The sequence below is a fragment of the Notolepis coatsorum genome (genome assembly GCF_963971535.1).
Source record: "Notolepis coatsorum genome assembly, chromosome: 19".
In the NCBI taxonomy this organism is placed as follows: domain Eukaryota; kingdom Metazoa; phylum Chordata; class Actinopteri; order Aulopiformes; family Paralepididae; genus Notolepis; species Notolepis coatsorum.
In genome coordinates this window covers 52,415,312-52,433,931 of record NC_140183.1, presented here as the reverse complement: position 1 = coordinate 52,433,931, position 18,620 = coordinate 52,415,312, and the positions used below count along the sequence as shown (strand labels likewise).

Here is an 18,620-nt window from a genome sequence, read left to right as displayed (position 1 = left end):
CATAGATTTTTACCATCATTTCTCACATCATATAACCATGGTTTAAAATATTCCCTTTTTCTCACCTTATTTAACTTTGTGACTTGATTACGTAAGGAACGGTACTTTTGTCTGTCATCTGCAGAACTGGAACACACTGATGCTTTTTTGGCTACAGTATGTCTCTCTCATTCATTAAAATTCATTAAAAGCTACTATCTATCCATGGGGCTGATTTGTTTCTGACATAAATAAGTCCAGTGCAACCTCTGGGTCATCCTCACAACATACCTCCTCCCAGTTTATACCCAACATTTCATTAATAAAACCTTCTACATTAAAACTCTTATATGACCGTGAGTGAAATTTCAGGGGAGCTCCCACAGACCGTAGTACAATATATACATACATGAAACACATATAACACTGTACATAACAGAATATTTTAAATAAAGTGCATGATGAGTGGTAACAGTGATTATCAAGTCCAGGTAAGTGCATGGTGCACGTGAGGGGACAGTCAATGAGCGTTTAACAGTCTGACTGCTTGGGGGAAAAAGCTGTTCTTAAATCTTTAACTCTTGGCATGTATGGACCGGTATCTCCTCCCTGAGGGAAGGAGCTGAAAGAGGTGATGTGCTGGGTGAGACTGGTCCTTGATGATACACTTGGAGCGGTGGAGGCAGCGGGAGGTGAAGACGGAGGTGATGTTTGATAGAGGAGTCCCGACAATCCTGCCTGCCGCCTTCACCACCCTCTGTAGAGCCTCTTGCTCTGCCTTTGTGCAGCTGGATAACCACACAGACTTCACACAGACTGTCTGTACAATACTGCTGTAGGCCTATAATACTTATGTAAATAAGTAAGGCAATTGAAATATATCTGCAGTACAGCTCAATACACACAATTGTTAAGGGGATGCAGACCAGAGAAAGACTTCCGTCTTGTTTACATCAGGGTCCCCCATTTTCAATTCATCATAAATGTACAGTTCCCTCCCCCTTGTATATATTTACTGTATGTCACAAATGTAACAGTACTGCATGGTCTGCATCCCCTTAACAATTGTGTGTATTGAGCTGTACTGCATTCTGCAATCTGTTAATAAAGTTTTCAATCAATCAATCAATAAATCAATAAATCAATAAATCAATCAATCAATCAATCAATCAATCAATCGGTCACTGTACCCATTCTGCAATCTGTTAATAAAGTTTTCAATCAATCAATCAATCAATCAATCAATCAATCGGTCAGGTCACGTGTACCCATTCTACAATCTGTTAATAAAGTTTTCAATCAATCAATCAGGGCCTGTGGTCACGTGTACCCATTCGGCAATCTGTTAATAAAGTTTTCAATCAATCAATCAATCTGTTAATAAAGTTTTCAATCAATCAATCAATCAATCAATGAATCAATCAATCAATCAATCAATCAATGAATCAATCCCGCAGTGCAACGTGACCCAAATCATACGGCAATCTGTTAATAAAGTTTTCAATCAATCAATCAATCAATCCCGCAGTGCAACGTGCAACGTGACCCAAAATCACGTCACCAAAATCAGCCAATGGAAGCGAGGGGTTGCTATGTGCGGGGCTTGTATGTGCGGGGCTTGTAAGCGCTGGTCTGAACGGCTGCAGCTGGAAGCATCTCTGGCTCTGCGGCTCTGCAGATACCCCCTACTCAACCGGGGAGAAGCGGACTCCCCTCTGTCAAAATCTGACGAGTTAGTTTGCTAGCTAAAGTTAGCCAAATTCGCTAACAGGGTTATTTTTCTTACGGTATCTAGCTAACCAATCTAAATATTATAGACAATGTCGTCTAGGACTCTACCCCTGCTCTTCATCAATCTCGGGGGAGAAATGCTCTACATCCTGGATCAACGCCTTCGAGCACAGAATATCCCTGCAGACAAAGCCAAAAAAGGTAGCTAGCATAGCCGCTAGCTAGCTGTTAGCTATCGTAAATAAGGCCACCCACAAACGCTAACGTTACACTGGACACACGTTTGGCATAGCGTTAGTTGCTGACCTAACTACTCATTTAGCAATTTCGTTCTTATTTGGATTGACCAACGTTCATGTGGATCTAATGATTCTGAATTTAGAGAAACAAGCTAACGTTATATGGATACGCTTTTAATGTGTATGGATTAAGGTAACGTTACCGCAGAGTATTATTATTATTATTGTGTTTAGAACTGCCCAATCAGTATTTTGTGAACATGAACAAATGTGCCCGAAACCAGATCCCAGACCAGATAACTGAAACTATTAATCGGTGAGTTAATCAGTAATGCAGCTATAGGCTACTCCAATTCTCCAAAACCGCTCTCAAAGAGGAGCACCCACGCCGGTAAATGTCCAAATCCCCACCCACCCAACCCCCTACAATGTACTATGTACAGTTGCTTCCCCTTCGGATGTATATATATTTTTTATGATCTTTTTTTCTTACACAGTACTGTATATTTGTATGTCTTGTATGTCATAAATGAACGTCTTGATTAATTGAAAATGGAGGGCCCTGGCCCCTGATGTAAACAAGACGAAAGTATTTTTCTGGTCTGCATCCTCTTAGCAGTTGTATGAATGAATGAATGAAAACTTTATTTAACAGATTGCAGAATGGGTACAATACAGTACGGCTCAATACATACAATTGTTAAGGGGATGCAGACCTGAGAAAGACGTTTGTCTTGTTTCCATCAGGGTCCCCCATTTTCAATTCATATAGACATATATGACATACATGACATACAGATAGTCAGTACTGCTACATCTATACATTTATGACATACCAGATTTGCAAATACAGTACTTTTTGTGATACAGAAGGAGTCAAGAAAAGGGAGTATATACATTTGACGTAGAAACTGTACATTGGAGGAGGTTGGGTGGGGGGGGTTGGGTACATTGGGATATTGACAACCATACTGGGTAATTTACATTGGAGGTGGTTGGGGGGGGGGGCGGGGGGCACACTGTATAAACAAGTAACACTGTACATTGAGGGGGGGGGGGAGGAGACACTGTACAAACAAACACAATTGTACATTGAACTATTGACAACCATACTAGGTAAATGACTGTACATTGGAGGGGGTTGGGTTAGGATATTTACAGGGGCCAGTGTTGAATTGCAGTCTCCCGTAGGTGTCCCTTGAGAGAGGTTTTGAAAGTGGGTAGTGATCCACATTCCTTTACAGCTTTGGGTAGGGCGTTCCACATTGATGTGGCATAATTGCGAAACGTGTTTAGTCCCTTATTTGAGCCGAATCTGGGTTTAACATGATTTGTGGAGCTCCCTCTGGTGTTGTGATCGTGGTATTCACTGACCTTTGGGAAGTATTTTGACATGTACATGGGTACCTTGGTCGTGTAGTGTATCTTGTAGACCAGGCCCATTGCAAGTTGTTGTACTCTGTCGTCTACTCTAAGCCATCCTAGGTTGTCAAAGTGGGCAGGGGTGAGGTGGGTTCTAGGAGTAAGGTCAAGCAGTAGTCTGACCAGTTTGTTTTGAGATGTTTGTAATTTTGTTTTTAGCGCCTTTGAGGTGCTTTGGTACCATGAGGTGCAAGCATAGTCGTAGTACCCCTGAATGAGTGCTCCTGCCAGAGTCTTCAGGGTGTTCTTGTTTACCAGAGAGGAGATCCGGTACAAGAATCGAGTTCGTTGGTTGACTTTTTTTATTACATTGGATGCCATTTTGTCACAGGAGAGATTAGCCTCTAGGATGGAACCCAGGTAGGTAATTTCATCTTTCCTTGTGACAATATTGTCACCCACTGTAACTGAGAAGCCGTCGGTCTTGCTGAGTTTGTTATTTGAACCGAAGAGAATGGACTCTGTTTTGCCCATGTGTAATGATAGTTTGTTATCAGCGAGCCATATGCAGATTCTGCCTAGTTCCGAGCTGAGGGTTTTTTCAACCTGTAACTTGTTCTTGTCAGAGACCAGCAGGGCTGAGTCGTCCGCAAACAGGAACAAGTTGCAGTCACAAGCTGACGACATGTCATTTGCATAAATTAGGAACAGTAGCGGTCCTAGTATGCTTCCTTGTGGAACACCACAGCTCACTGTGAGGGGGGGGGATAGAGTACCGTTTACCTCCACCATCTGTTCCCTCCCCTCAAGGTAGGATTGCATCCAGCTCACTGATTGACAAGCTAAAAGCAATTGGTTTTGATAGTCTATCAGAATGGAGTGATTGACCGTGTCAAAGGCCTTTTGTAGGTCCAGCATGACCATGCCGCAGTATTTGCCTGCGTCCACCTCTTGTTTGATGTGGTCATTCAAATAGAGAAGGCATGTGTCAGTGGAGTGGGATGTTCTGAAGCCAGATTGGAATTCGTAGATTAGATTTTTTTCCGCTAGGTACTTTTCGACCTGTTCGTAGACTATTTTTTCCATGACTTTCGAGATGGAGGTGAGAATAGAAACAGGGCGGTAGTTGCCTGGGTCTAATTTGCTGCCCTTTTTGTGCAGAGGGGTCACCCTCGCAATTTTGAAGTCCTTGGGGACGTGTCCCTGTTTTATGGAGAGGTTTATTATGTGTGTGATGATTGGTGTGATGGCGGCTGCTGAGTCTCTGAGGAATTTGGAGGGGATGTTGTCATGGCCAGTGGCCTTGTTAGGTTGGAGGGCGCTCAGTTTATTGAGTACCTCATCTAGGCTTGGGCGGTATGACGGTATTAAGGTATACCAGGGTATTTAGAAATACCTACGGTATTGATTTTCAATACCGTCCGTCACCGTCAAAATCACAGATGCGCTTCAGTTTCTATAACAGTGAAACGGAGTTTTGAGTGTAGTGCACACACTGAGTGTAGTGCACACACTCGCCAGCAGAGGGCGAGACCGCTCTAGTGGAGCGAGTGGGTCACAACGGTGTAATGTTGCGACAGTGCTGTCTGCTGTGAAAATACCGTAAAGCGTTGTGACGAGAGCAGTGTTGTTGTGGTCCTTGTGGAGCAATCAGTCTCTTATTATATGTGAACTAAAGAGTACAAGGTTTACACAACAGCCCCCACCCGCCTTTTTATTGTATTTGTACCGTCCTGTACTATCCGCTGTCAGCTGTTTATCTCTCTCTGTGAGCTACTGAGCTTGAATAAATAGCGTTAGCTCACGTTAGTAGCGTTAGCTCTGCGGCTAATCTTGGATTACCCTGAACTAAATCAATGGCTAGGTTATAAAGCATTCGAGTAGTTTTTACTGCACATAGAAGTAGCCAAACAACGGGAGCATTTCGGGAGCATATGACCAAAACCCAGGCAATTTCTAGCCCTTAAGGAATCAAATAGTCTGCCATGGCTATAGGCTAGATGCTAACGCTAAAACGGTGCGGGCTTCTACCGGTGCGGGACGGGACTATCATTCTGAGAGCTGACGATGATTTGTTTACTTGGTAACACGTAACACCCCCCCCCCCCCCCCCCCCCCGCTGATGAAAATGAAAGTCATACCGTCAAATACCGTGCACCGGGGTATTATAACATAAAGGTTTGCCGGTTTGAAAATAAGGATACCGCCCAAGCCTAACCTCATCTGTTGTTACCATTTCCAGCTTGAAGTCGTCCTTGCGGACCCCTAGGTTTTTGTAGTAAGCTACTATGTGTTCTACCCCATAAAGCCCTGAGTGGGAGGGTAGTTTGTTTACCAGTGTTGTGGCTATGTTTGTGAAGAAAATGTTTAAGTAATTGGCTACATCCAGCTTGTCTGTGATGAGCGTGTTGTCCGTTTTTATGTTTATGTTTGAGAATCTGGTTTTAAGTTTTTTACTGCATCCTAGTTGATTATTGAGTAATTTCCAAAGTTCACGTGGTTTGTTTTTGTTTTCCTCAGTTTTGTCATTGATGAAATTCTTTTTTGCAGTTTTGATCATGGAGTTTACGTCGTTTCTTAGTCTGTTTCTTTCTAGTTTGAGTTCAGTCACGTGGGCTTGGAGTTCACTGCTCGTGCTTTTAGTAAGCTTTGACTGACTTTTACGAAACTCAGAGCATTTTTTGTCTCTGGTTTTCATAGCGGCCAGTATTTCGGAGTGCATCCACGGCTCAGCGCGATTTTTTACCCTGGTGGTTCTTAGGGGGGCCATGTCGTTTAGTATTGCTGAGAATTTGGTTTTGAAACCTAGCCATGTTTCATCAACCAGTTACCGTTTGTATTGAGCCGTACTGTATTGTACCCATTCTGCAATCTGTTAATAACGTTTTAAATTTGACAGTTAATTAAATAAATGTAACGTGTTATGGACCTACACCTACACAGTCCTTGCCGTAACTATTTTTTTTGTATCTTTAAAAATATGTATCTAATAAGCGCATAACATTTTTAAATGCATCATGACCACCAGCAAATACCAATAAGGTCACCTTTTCCATATTCTCCCCAATTTGTTATGGTACAAACTTCAATGCTAATTTCTCACTCATACAGACCCAACTGTACTAAGACATGACAACATATTACACATATTTTGGTATACACAAAGCTGAAATTCTGTTGTGTTCCCCCATACAAGCTAACATAATACTGCAATAACCTCCATCCAATGCTAGTGGTGGTGGTGTTGTTGGTGTTGTCTGTCGAGTTGTCAGAACATCAATTGAATTTATTAATTTGTCTTTGTCTTAATTCATAAAGACTTCACTGTAGCCGACTGGATAGATGGAGACCGAAGGAGAGGTATCCTGAGTTTTTTTTTTATCATGCGACGCCGCATCAGTAGCTTTTGCCTAGAGGAAACCAACAAGCTGCGACTACGATGGACTGATAACAGAATCACACATGCTGTACAGAAGAACTTGTCTCTAACAATGTCATGTGGCTGGCTCTTCAATTTTAGGCTTATAGGGCCTACGGGTTAACGGAATGCCTACATTTATTTTATACACAGCTATGATAAATGCCCATTAGATTACCTCATTGTATCACCTCATTCAATAACATAGGCTATTTGATTGAAAATAAAAGTGATAAAGTGATGAACCATTGGATGAGTTCAGCTTTTACAACCATAAAACCAAAGAACATTGCGAGCTAAAAGCAAGGCTATATGGCTGATTGTTGTCAAGCCGTGCTGCTTTGTTAGGGCACTTGGGAGTAGGCATATACGCAGACGCAGGTTTGCCAAGCATAGTACGCACATGCGCCTGCTTTTGACCCAGCATTGTAGCAGCGAGTGCTTCTGCCTAACCTCAGCTCACCTTTGTGTTTCTTGTTCTATTTTACCATTCCATTTCATTGGCTAGTTATGAATGACATCATCACCACCATGTTCCACAAGACATTTCTGGAGGAGCTGTTCAAGCCACAGGAGCTTTACTCCAAGAAGGCCCTGCGGACCGTGTTCGACAGACTGGCCCACGCTTCCATCATGAGACTCAATCAAGCCAGCATGGACAAGGCATGTGTAGATGTTGTTCTAAATGTAACCCAGTAACCCACCTAGAAACAGTGTATTTGGTCCTAGAACTGTACAGACCTTTTCGAACTTGAAACAAACTTTCTAAAATGGGCACCAGGTTTATTTCCTGTTGCAGTGTTTGCGAATAGCAATAGCCGACAGAAAATCCACTTGGGCCCAAGCTGTTCCCCTAGCAATAGAATTCCACTGAAAAGGTCTAGATATAATTATAGTCTGTAATCATCCATTCTGTGTTGCCAATGTGTCCCTCAGCCTAAGGTGTAGGCCAGTGTTCTTATTAATCAATCAATAAGTCAAACTTTATTTACAGATTCATGGTCAAGAGAAATGCCAAAAGAACACATAGGATAAATTGCATATAAAAAAGGGAGAAATATTCATCAATGTCTTGCATATAGACGAATGTACCAGTGTTTTGACAGCTGGGATTGAAAATGTGTAGTGCTAAACCTTATATTGGACAAAACCAAGATGATCCAATTTACAGAGTAATTTACCCGGCAAATAAATGTATGATAAACAGCTTATAAGATATAGACTCCTGCAGCCAAAAACATCTCACTTGCACTACGCTATCTAGGTCTCTTAAGTAATATTGTCCTGGCATCATTATAAGCTACTTGCTGCTTGTTTTCTTTTATAGTTTGACCACAAGTGTGCAGTATAGAGTGGCGTACAATATGCTCTGAACAAGGTACCGGTACATCTTCACTCCATCATTCTAAACATACTAAACTTACGTGACAGAATGTCGTCATCATCTGTCATTTGTTCTGTAATAAAATTTCCCAAGATATGTCACCTTATTACAGACACAAATATTATTATCAGATCATTTTAAATCGGGGAATTATAGACATTTGTCTTCTTTGGTTCTACAGGTCATGACAACACTCTTACTGGCATTGTATTTGATGATTATTAAACAACATATTTGTATATAGGCCTACTGGACTACTTATACTGTAGGCCACATTTCAAACTTTGATACATGTGTATTTGGACATGGACATCTCAAATGGCGTCATGCTGCTTAATGAAAGCCCATAGTAAGGTTGTTTGCTTTAGACTCATAGTAGAATGATAAATCATGTAATAATGCGATTTAGGTCCACGTATCACTATTCAATTGTCACCATGTAGCCTACAAGCAGAAAATGTAATCATAGCTTTATAAATAGCTGAAGAAGAAGTTGAAGCACAGTAAAGCTACCCTCAGGAGAAATATAATTTGTTTAACTAAATTTACTTAGGTAAAAGTCCTTTACTACTTTGTAAAAATCGATACAATGAAATGTTATATCAAATTATAACATTATAATACGGTCACATGACTGTATAATATACCACTGAGTTTATTTCAAAGTGCACACATAATTTTAATAGCTGCCTACCGGTCTGATGTGAAGCAACACAAAATAACCCTATCTGGGGTTTTCACAGGAAAAAAACATGAACTTTTGCATTCTGTTCTATGTGCCTTGCACAATCTTAGCAGTTAAAACGGTCAACAAAAAAAATGTATATACCGTAGTTTGTAGTTCCAGTAGTTTGACTACACCTCAAAATAGGAGGGGAAAGTCACTAACAACTAGAATCACTATGCACATTTCAATTTAGTTGAACTACCAGCAAGCTACTGCAAAATGTAGTTGAACTACTATAGTTTAATTACATGTAGTGAAACCACTCCCCAAAACTGCCTACAAGTAGAGCTGCTACTAACGATTATTTAAGTAGCATAAACGGAAATCAATGCAGTAATTTCTAATAAATAGTTTTCTACCTACAAGCGTTTTCTCCATAACAGCCATTATTCAGAACATACCATGTAGCTGGCCAATGTCACTCAAATCTATTCTGTGCCGTGTGTCTCCCTCTGCTGTTTATTATGCAACCGCAGCATCCAGTTTTGACCTTGTGATGATTGATAAGTCGATAGCAGCAAAATGTCTATGCTCTGTTGCTGTCCCACTTTGTGGTTTTTAATGCGGTGAGGTCAAAGACACATCTCAAGAAATGGATAATCCATTTTCTTTACTCATTTCTCATTTTGCTCCACAGCTGTATGACTTGATGACCATGGCCTTCAAGTACCAGGTGCTGCTCTGTCCCCAGCCCAAAGACATCCTCCTGGTGTCCCTGAACCACATGGACGCCATCAAGGACTTTGTGAAGGACACTCCCCGCATCCTCAGCCAGGTGGATGAGACCTACCGACAGCTCATAGAGGTATACAGTGTGCTGGGGCTTCAGTGTTCTCTAGTATGTATGATCTGGAAGAGATGCAGAGAAGATTTCGTTTTTCAACACTACACGGCAATGGTTGGAGGAGAACGGCAAATTACGACATTCTTTCTTTGATAAAAAATATAATGTAATCAGTGTTTCCTCTGTAATTGTTTTGTAGCAGTGATGGCAAGAGGTATTTTTGGTGTACTAGTGCAGATTGTAGTACAGTTCATATTTGAGTACTTGATTATTTTTAAGCATTTCAAACCTTTATTTATTCTCAAAGACAATTGAGGTCATCCTTATTTTCAATGTTGTCGAGACTTTACAGACATTTCAATGCACACATTTCTACAATATAACAATAACAATTATGAATAACTATCTATAGTACTTTTCACACATGGACCGCAGTCCAAAGTGCCCCACAGCAATTAGTATAAAATTAACATAGGCATAAAATGAGCACACAATTGACATAATAAAAAACAATGCATAAATTGCAGACATAAGAATAGGCATAAAATAAGTACAATAGTACAATGTCGCTCGAAGGCATGTGAACCCCCCCCGGAACAGCCAGTTCATTGGGCCTGCCTGTGCTGGTTTGTTCTTTTTTGGGGAAATTTAGCTAGATTATAATGTTTTGTTAATGTCTCATTTTATCTAGCTGTGCTTTTATCTAGACCATCCATGGTAGGTGATGTGGTCCAGCATTGCTGAATGAATGTAGATAAAGGAGTAGAAAATTGTTTAGGAACAGGATTCCTATTTGGGTCAATGACAAACAAAGCTTCTAAAAAGGTATTTTTAAAAGGTATTTTCTAAATGAATGCGTAATGCATATTTTTTTGTATGGAACAATGTGTTTAAACGAGTCAACATTTTTAAATAACATTTAAAATGTTATATGTTTAAATTCATTTTCTGACTGTATTTTGGACTTCCTCAGCCAATAAATGTCACAGCTACATATTTCTAGTAACCAGGTATTTAGTATCTTTAGCATCCAATTTTACATTTAAAGACAATGGAAAATAATTATACAAATGAAGGCATTCAATACAATAGCTATTCACATCATAGTTATCAACCATTTGTTCACCATAACATATTATTTATTGGTTTAAATTAATATTCTACCTGGTTGCACCACCTGACGATTATCAGTTGTGCCACCTGACAACATTAGTAATGACAGGAAATATGCAGAATAATAGCATTTTAATTTCAAATACAAAAGAAGTGTTTTAGTCAACGGTCTATTGAAGTAAAAGTAGTAAATTGTACAGAGATATACATAATGTGCAATAATATGTAGAATTTATAAAGAAATATATACTTGAACTTTTCTACAATTTAAAGCATACATCAAGTATACAAGTTTGAGTATTGAGATTTACAGAGCACTGTGCGAGAAAGCATATACAGCTAAATATATATATATATATATATATATATATATATATATATATATATATATATATATATATATATATATATATATATATATCAGTATACGTTATAGCAGGTGGGCAAGTATATATCGCAGTAGAACTCGAACCTGCTGTAATGAGGCACAGGTGTGCATTGAGATTTTACTCCAAAAATCTTTACAGAAAATGATGTACACAAATATATTACATCAACGTTAATTATTGTGTCACACTTAATATTGTGCCTTGACACCAGCAAGGTTGATAATAACCACTGCCTTTTATCAAGTTGAAGTCGACTGTCTATGGAATTATTCACAATGAAGTTATTGTACATATATTGTATGGCATCGCTGGTATTGTTTTGTGATACGTTATTTTCTATGTATTTTCTTATTTTTACAAGATCTATTCGCCATTGTCTAGCGGTGAATTCCAGCTGATCAGACAAACCCTTCTCATCTTCTTCCAAGACATGCACATAAGGGTAAGCCTATTATTTTGCATATCATAAAAAAAAATTTGCAACTTCCTATGCTGACCACAGTTAACAAAATAAATTGGAGGACCATTTTCAGTGAGGTTTCACATGTTGGGTCAGTGAATTTTCTTTCAGGTCAGGCAGTTTTCAGCAAGGTTTCAGATGCTGCTCTGCTGCTGCTGAACTTCTCTATTTTTGTATTGTGCAGGTGTCCATCTTCCTCAAAGACAAAGTGCAGAACTCCAATGGTCGCTTTGTCCTCCCCACCACTGGGCCTGTGCCCCACGGTACACAAATCCCTGGCTTGATCAGGTACCACAGGATATACTTCTAGGGGTGAGCGGTATAACGGTTGAACCGGTATACCGGTAGAAATCCATGCCACGGTAGAGTTTTGACTCTACTGGATGTACTGGTAGAGAAGGCTACTTTTAGGCTCTTTGAATGTAAAAATAATTGTTCACATTTACAAATGTAACACACAAAGCTAGCGAACTGCACACTGTCATTAAAAGATAATAAACTAGTTTGTAGAAAAAGAGATAATAAACTAGTTTGTAGAAAAAGACACACAAGAAGTTGGCCCATTATTGGCTACTAAAAAGGTATGCATGGTGAAATGGCGAGCGCAATGCGGGAGCTCCCGTTCCTGATGCAAACAATTAATACATTAATAATAAATGTTATTATAAACAATGAAAAATAATAATTAGTTCAAAATAATGGTGCTTCATCCATCATCTGGACGTGGTTTGGGTTTTAAAAGTCGTATATTTGAGAGCGATGTGACAAAATGGCAACCAATGTCATCAAAAAAGTCAACCAACGAACAAGATTCTTGTACCGGATCTCCTCTATGGTAAGCAAGAATACCCTGAAGACTCATTCAAGGGTACTACAACTATGCTTGCACCTCAAAGGCACTAAAAACAAGACTACAAACACCACAAAACAAACTGGTCAGACTACTGCTTCACCTTACTCCTAAAACCCACCTCACCCCTGCCCATTTTTACATCCTAGGGTGGCTTAGAGTAGACGACAGAGTACAGCAGCTTGCAATGGGCCTTGTCTACAAGATACACTACACCACTAAGATACCTATGTACATGTCGAAATACTTCCCAAATGTCAGTGAATTCCACGACCACAACACCAGAGGGAGTTCCACAAATCATGTTCAACCCAGATTCGGCACAAACAAGGGACTAAACACGCTTAGCAATTATGCCACAACAATGTGGAACACCCTACCCACAGCCGTAAAATAATGTGAATCCCTACCCACCTTCAAAACCCCCCTCAAAGCGCACCTACGGGAGGCTGCAATTCGAAACTGGCCTCCGTAAATGTCCAGCCCTAGTTCTCTCTCTCTCTCTCTCTCTCACTCACTCACTCACTCACTCACTCACTCACTCACTCACTCACATATCCCAGAGTCTTGTACTGCTCCTAAAGCATTTATTATTAATACGACAAAACAAGTATAACGTGATATATACTGTCCAAATGTCTACATATAGATTTTATTCCATACCGCCCACCCCTACTTCTAATCACTCCCACAAACAAACTGCCATCCTACTTGGCATTGTGGAGCATCACTGTACAATAGAACCAGAGAGACACGTGAAAATGGTTGTAGTTTACCATCAGTCCCATCAAATACATTTTTTTCTTCTCTTTGATGCGGTCTGTTAGCCTCGTCTGTCATCTTGTGGTTAGCTGGACCTCACAGCATTGTTGAAATTAAGATATTAGCTTTCTACTGAACGTACAGAGAGGACATTGGTATCTATCTTCTTGTCTGACTCTGGAGAAGACAGTAAGCTCATTGTTGGCGTGTTCCTCTAAAAAAGTTTATAATAATAATTTGTAACCCTAATATTTCATTCCCTTGTTTGTAATCACTTTAGAATGTTCAGCTGCTCCGGTGAGGAGGTGAACAGACTCCAGTTCCCTAATGGCGGCAACTACACCAGCGTCCTCCAGAAGGGATCGTACGAGATGTTTGGAGACAGGGTCATCAAACTAGGCACTAACATGTAAGATCACCATCAGCATGTTTAATCATTCACATAAAGGAAGGGGCTTGTAATTGCTTGTCCATGTCCTCTCTCAGGCACTCGGAGAGTTGCGTTTTTCATTTCTTCTTTTAAATTAACTTTCAGGTACAGTGTAAGTCGCCCAGTAGAGACCCATATGTCGGGGGCGTCCAAAAACTCTGCACAACATACTAAGGTGAGTCAGAACGCTTACTGTCTTATGTGTAATAAAATGGACTTATGACGACCGTTTACTCCTTGTATGCACACTAAAGGGAAAATGTCCCCATAACAAATGCGCCACAATGTGCTTGGTCATCGTGTGTCAACAGGTCAACACGGCTCCCAACCCGCTGGCCAAAGAGGAGCTGAACCTGCTGGCCAGGCTGATGGGAGGGCTAGAGGTCCAGAAACGGGTCAACGCCGACAACGGCTTCAGAGTCAACCTCTTTGCCACCGATGAGGAGGAGGAGTGAGTCTCTCCTAGTTAACAGTGGTTGATTTGTGTGTGTTTCCTGTTATTGTGAAGTGATATCTTCTTTGAATGGAGGGCTACGCTGGAGTAGACCCTCTGTGCTGCTTCCTCTGTGTGAATAAATCAACAGGTCGGCCTGTTGAACTATTTAAAACGAAAACTTTTTTCTCTTCTCTTTTAACAGGGAGGCATTGATGTCGAGAACAGATGAGCTTTACTATGGAGTTCTAAACATACAAGCAACAAAGGTACCAGATGAGCTTTACTATGGAGTTCTAAACATACAAGCAAAGGTACCAGATGAGTTTTATCCAATCCAATCCAACTTTATTTATAAAGCGCTTTAACAGCCACAGGGGCACAACGTGCTGTACAGAGGCAGCATATTAAAAAAACTACAAGCAGCACTAAAAAATTGATAAAAGAACAAGAGTGCTAAAAAGGGAGAAAAAAATATAAACATAGGCAACAATAAAAATTAAAATAGATAAGAGTACTTAAAAGTATTTAAAAGAAAAGGACACAGTAACAAAACAATACAACAATAACACAATAAAACAATGAGATCATAAAATCAACAAGCTACATGGTGTCGGAAGCCAGAGAGAAAGGGTGGGGTAAGGAGGCTTTTAAAATGGGACAGTGATGAGGCCTGCCTAATCTGCAGCGGCAGTTCGTTTCACATTTTAGGGGCGACAACGGAGAAAGCACGGTCCCCCCTGAGTTTACGCATAGTTTTAGGCACTACAAGGAGCAGCTGGTCAGCTGACCTGAGAGAGCGGGAAGGTGCATAGAACTGCAACAGCTCAGAGAGGTAGGGTGGGGCAAGGTCATTAAGAGCTTTAAAAGCAAATAAAATAATTTTTAAATGAATCCTAAAATGCACAGGGAGCCAGTGGAGTGAGGATAAGATCTGTGAGATGTGCTCATATTTACGAGTGCCAGTTAAAAGACGTGCAGCGGTGTTGTGCACCATCTGAAGGCAAGCAACCCAGGATCCACTCACCCCTATATAAAGTGCATTGCAGTAATCCAGCCTAGTAGTCACAAATACGTGGATTACTGCTTCAAAATGCTGCGCTTGTAGGATGGGCTTAATTTTGGCCAGCTGCCTCAACTGGAAATAGCTTGATTTTACCACGGCATTGATCTGACTGTCAAATTTAAGGTCTGGGTCAATTTTTACACCTAGGGTCTTCACTATCGGTTTGACATGTTGTGCCAAAGAACCCAGATCTAGTAGTGAGGTCACAGAGGGGCCACCAAATACCATGACCTCTGTCTTTTTATCATTAAAATTTTAAAAATTCAAGGCCATCCAGGACTTAATCTCGTTGACTTTACTATGGAGTTATAAACATACAAGCAACAAAGGTACCAGATGAGATTTACTATGGCGTTATAAACATACAAGCAACAAAGGTAAAGCCTTTCAATCACTTGTCCATATAGGTTTTCTCTCTCTTATTGACCTCATGCAGCTCTGCTTACTTTCCTTTGGCTAAGTTATTACAAATCATCCACAATTACTCTGTAGCTAATCATACCCCAATGTTTTGAAGTTCCATAGTCTTATCACGTCAGTACTTAAGGAAGCCATTTGAGATCTCTTACCCTTGATAAGCCACTCGCTGTCTACCCCAAATACAGCACATGTCATTGACAAGACAACAACTTGAAGTTATCTGAGATACAGGCCATTGCCAATACTAACAGGATGTACTAGTCTGTAATGAGGCTGAGTGAGTTGGTTTCAGTGCTGCGATTGGTGGTCTCTCTTTCGCTTAGGACCAACAGGCCAATGCTGAGCTGGCCAAGATCATGGGGGACTTCACAGAGACCAGAGAGCCCTGTCCAAGTTCCAGCAGCAAAGGTGACGACCTGCTGGCCATGATGGACGGCCTGTGACACCTTCCCCCGTGACAACAGTGCTGTGGGGGAGGGGCGCAAGGCGTTAACCTTCTGATACGTGCGTTCTGCTGTAGACCAGTCTTGTCTGCTGTCTTTACCTGCAAAACCGTGGTGTCTGCTGCACACACATGTGCGCGCACACACACAGCCCGGGAAAACCTTGTCTTCGGGGTGTCCGTAGCACTGAGCAGGTCTTTCCGTGTGTTTGCAGAGGATCAACTGTAAGCTACAGATTTGTGTAGTTTGCAAAGGAGGGAGTACAGGAAGCCAAGCTTCGATGTATTGTAATCTGTTTCCTACAATCCGAAGAGGCGCTGGAAGTCGACATAGACTTATATCAGTGTACTGTACCCGTGTTATGGTGTTAGCAAAACATGAGTTTGTATCTTGGAGACATTCTATTTTATTTAGAATTTGTTCCACTGAGTCTTCTTGGCTGCTGATCCTGAAACACACTTTTTTTTTTTTTTTTTTAATGTTGCACAGAATGTAATTTCTCTTGATTTTAGCCAACTCTCTCATATTAGTCCATGTTTCCATGGATACTCGCATTACGATGCAAGTTATGCAGCCTCTTCTCTGGTGTAATTGGTGTAATTAATGTACAGATGACACAAAGAGACTGTTGGGACATTGGATGAAACCCAAGTGCACTTTCTATTTAAAATATGGATTAAAAAAAATGTACATCTTTCTCTTGTATTTACATTAATTGAGGATTGACATTGTACCTTCACATCATGTTTGAGGTGCTGCTTGCACTCACCGGTTTTGCATCTCAGTCTCATAGGGATACTGGCCCAAAAGCAGAGTCACTGATGGGAGGTCATGCAATATGATCGATTGTCCAGTATGTAAATATGTTTATGATCAAGTTATTTATTTAAATGTATTCTGTGTTTTGTGTGTATTTTTATGTCTTGTGTGGGTTGGGGCTGGGATACGTAGGTTGAATAAAATAAGTTGGGACATCATTCGTGTGTGTGTGTGTTATTTCAGTGATGATGCAATAGGGTGTTCAAATAAACTAGCATGCAACCTTTTGTTGTTGTGGTTGACGAGATGTAACAGGAGGGGGCGCTGTAGGCCTCCATTCGCCCTGGAAGGAAGATTGCGTTCAGTCCATCTGTGTCGAACCTGAAATCAATCGCTTGCAGCCATTTCATGAAATCAAATCATGTATGCTTTTTATGCTCAAAGGCCACTCTATTACCCACATATTACAATAATGGTAATAATGCATTATGTTACCCCCCCCCCTAGTAAAACTTCACCAAAGATTGACGATTATCAACCTAAATCTCCCTCTGCTAAATGTTTTTGAGGACTCACTCGTGTAACTCAAAACAATTTCACAATGTCCAGCGGATCATGGATAATAGATGATCCATTTCAACTTTAAATCAATGGTCATGTCACGGCAGTGGAAGCACCTTGTCTGAAATGTCACCTAATCTAAAATGAGGCTCTCCTCTAAATCCAGCATAGAGACCTACAATCAGAATCGCTATGGCAACAGTTCTGTCTGTGCCCAAGTTATTTGTTTTCTGTGCTGTCTACCTGCAGACAAAGTAGTGGGACGGTGGTAGTCTGGGCATGTCTCTGAGCCCCCTCCCCCAGACAACCCCAGAGAGAGAGAGAGAGAAATGAACCTGTGCACTGCATACCACAGGCAAAACATGCTGAGACATTGCTCTGAATGGATCTGGGGGTGGGGGATTCAAGTGTGGGCTTTCCAATAATCTTAGCGAGGCAGAGACTTCAGACGAGAAATACTACTTGCCCTCAGGATACAGCCTCTCCTAAACAAACCGACACAGGAGCTAAAGTAAAGTCGAGACCGTGCCAGTCATTCTACAAGACTGCCAGCTTGCCAGCGCTATGGTTTCCATGCCAGGCTCACTTCAACAAAGGCCTGTGTATTTCATGTAGCAGCACACCTGAGCACACACTCCCTGGTAGGTCAATTACACTGTTCTGAACAACCAATGGGCCTGGTCTACAAGATACACTACATGACCAAGGTACCCATGTACATGTCAAAATACTTCCCAAAGGTCAGTGAATACCACGATCACAACACCAGAGGGAGCTCCACAAATCATGTAAAACCCAGATTCGGCTCAAACAAGGGACTAAACACGTTTCGCAATTATGCCACAACAATGTGGAACGCCCTACCCAAAGCTGTAAAGGAATGTGAATCACTACCCACCTTCAAAAACACTCTCAAAGAACACCTACGGGAGACTGCAATTCAAAACTGGCCCTTACAAATGTCCTAACCCAGTTGTACAATAAAGACCAAGCATGGCTTTGTCAGTATTCCAACGTACCCAACCCCCACCTCCAATGTACAGCCCCACCCAACCCCACCCCACCTACCCAACCTCCCCCAATGTACAGTTTCTATGTCAAATGTATGTCAGTATTCCAATGTACAGTGTGTCCCCCCCTACACAACCCCCCCCCCCCCCACCTCCAATGTACAGCCCCACCCCACCTACCCAACCTCCTCCAATGCACAGTTTCTATGTCAAATGTACACTCTTTTTCTGGATTTTTTTTAGTATCACAAACAGTACTGTATTTGAAAATCTGGTATGTCATAAATGTATAGATGTAGC

General features: G+C 41.0%; 1 protein-coding gene across 1 annotated transcript; it reads left to right on the top strand.

Moving 5' to 3' along the window:
* The first annotated feature begins 1,682 nt into the window (after positions 1-1,682).
* On the top strand, positions 1,683-16,967 carry oscp1b (organic solute carrier partner 1b). Its single transcript, XM_084335661.1, has 10 exons — positions 1,683-1,911; positions 7,238-7,392; positions 9,478-9,645; positions 11,488-11,568; positions 11,771-11,874; positions 13,479-13,607; positions 13,734-13,803; positions 13,940-14,079; positions 14,267-14,330; positions 15,871-16,967. The coding sequence occupies exons 1-10, from the start codon at positions 1,800-1,802 to the stop codon at positions 15,988-15,990; spliced, it is 1,143 nt and encodes a 380-aa protein (XP_084191787.1). The 5' UTR covers positions 1,683-1,799; the 3' UTR covers positions 15,991-16,967.
* Positions 16,968-18,620: the final 1,653 nt, after the last annotated feature.

What these genes read in the sequence shown, in the direction of transcription:
- oscp1b (XM_084335661.1), top strand. Translation starts at nt 1,800, where the DNA reads ATGTCGTCTAGGACTCTACCCCTGCTCTTCATCAATCTCGGGGGAGAA. An exon ending in TGCAGACAAAGCCAAAAAAG is followed by an intron (nt 1,912 to 7,237) that starts GTAGCTAGCATA and finishes TTCATTGGCTAG; the next exon opens with TTATGAATGACATCATCACC. An exon ending in CCTACCGACAGCTCATAGAG is followed by an intron (nt 9,646 to 11,487) that starts GTATACAGTGTG and finishes TATTTTTACAAG; the next exon opens with ATCTATTCGCCATTGTCTAG.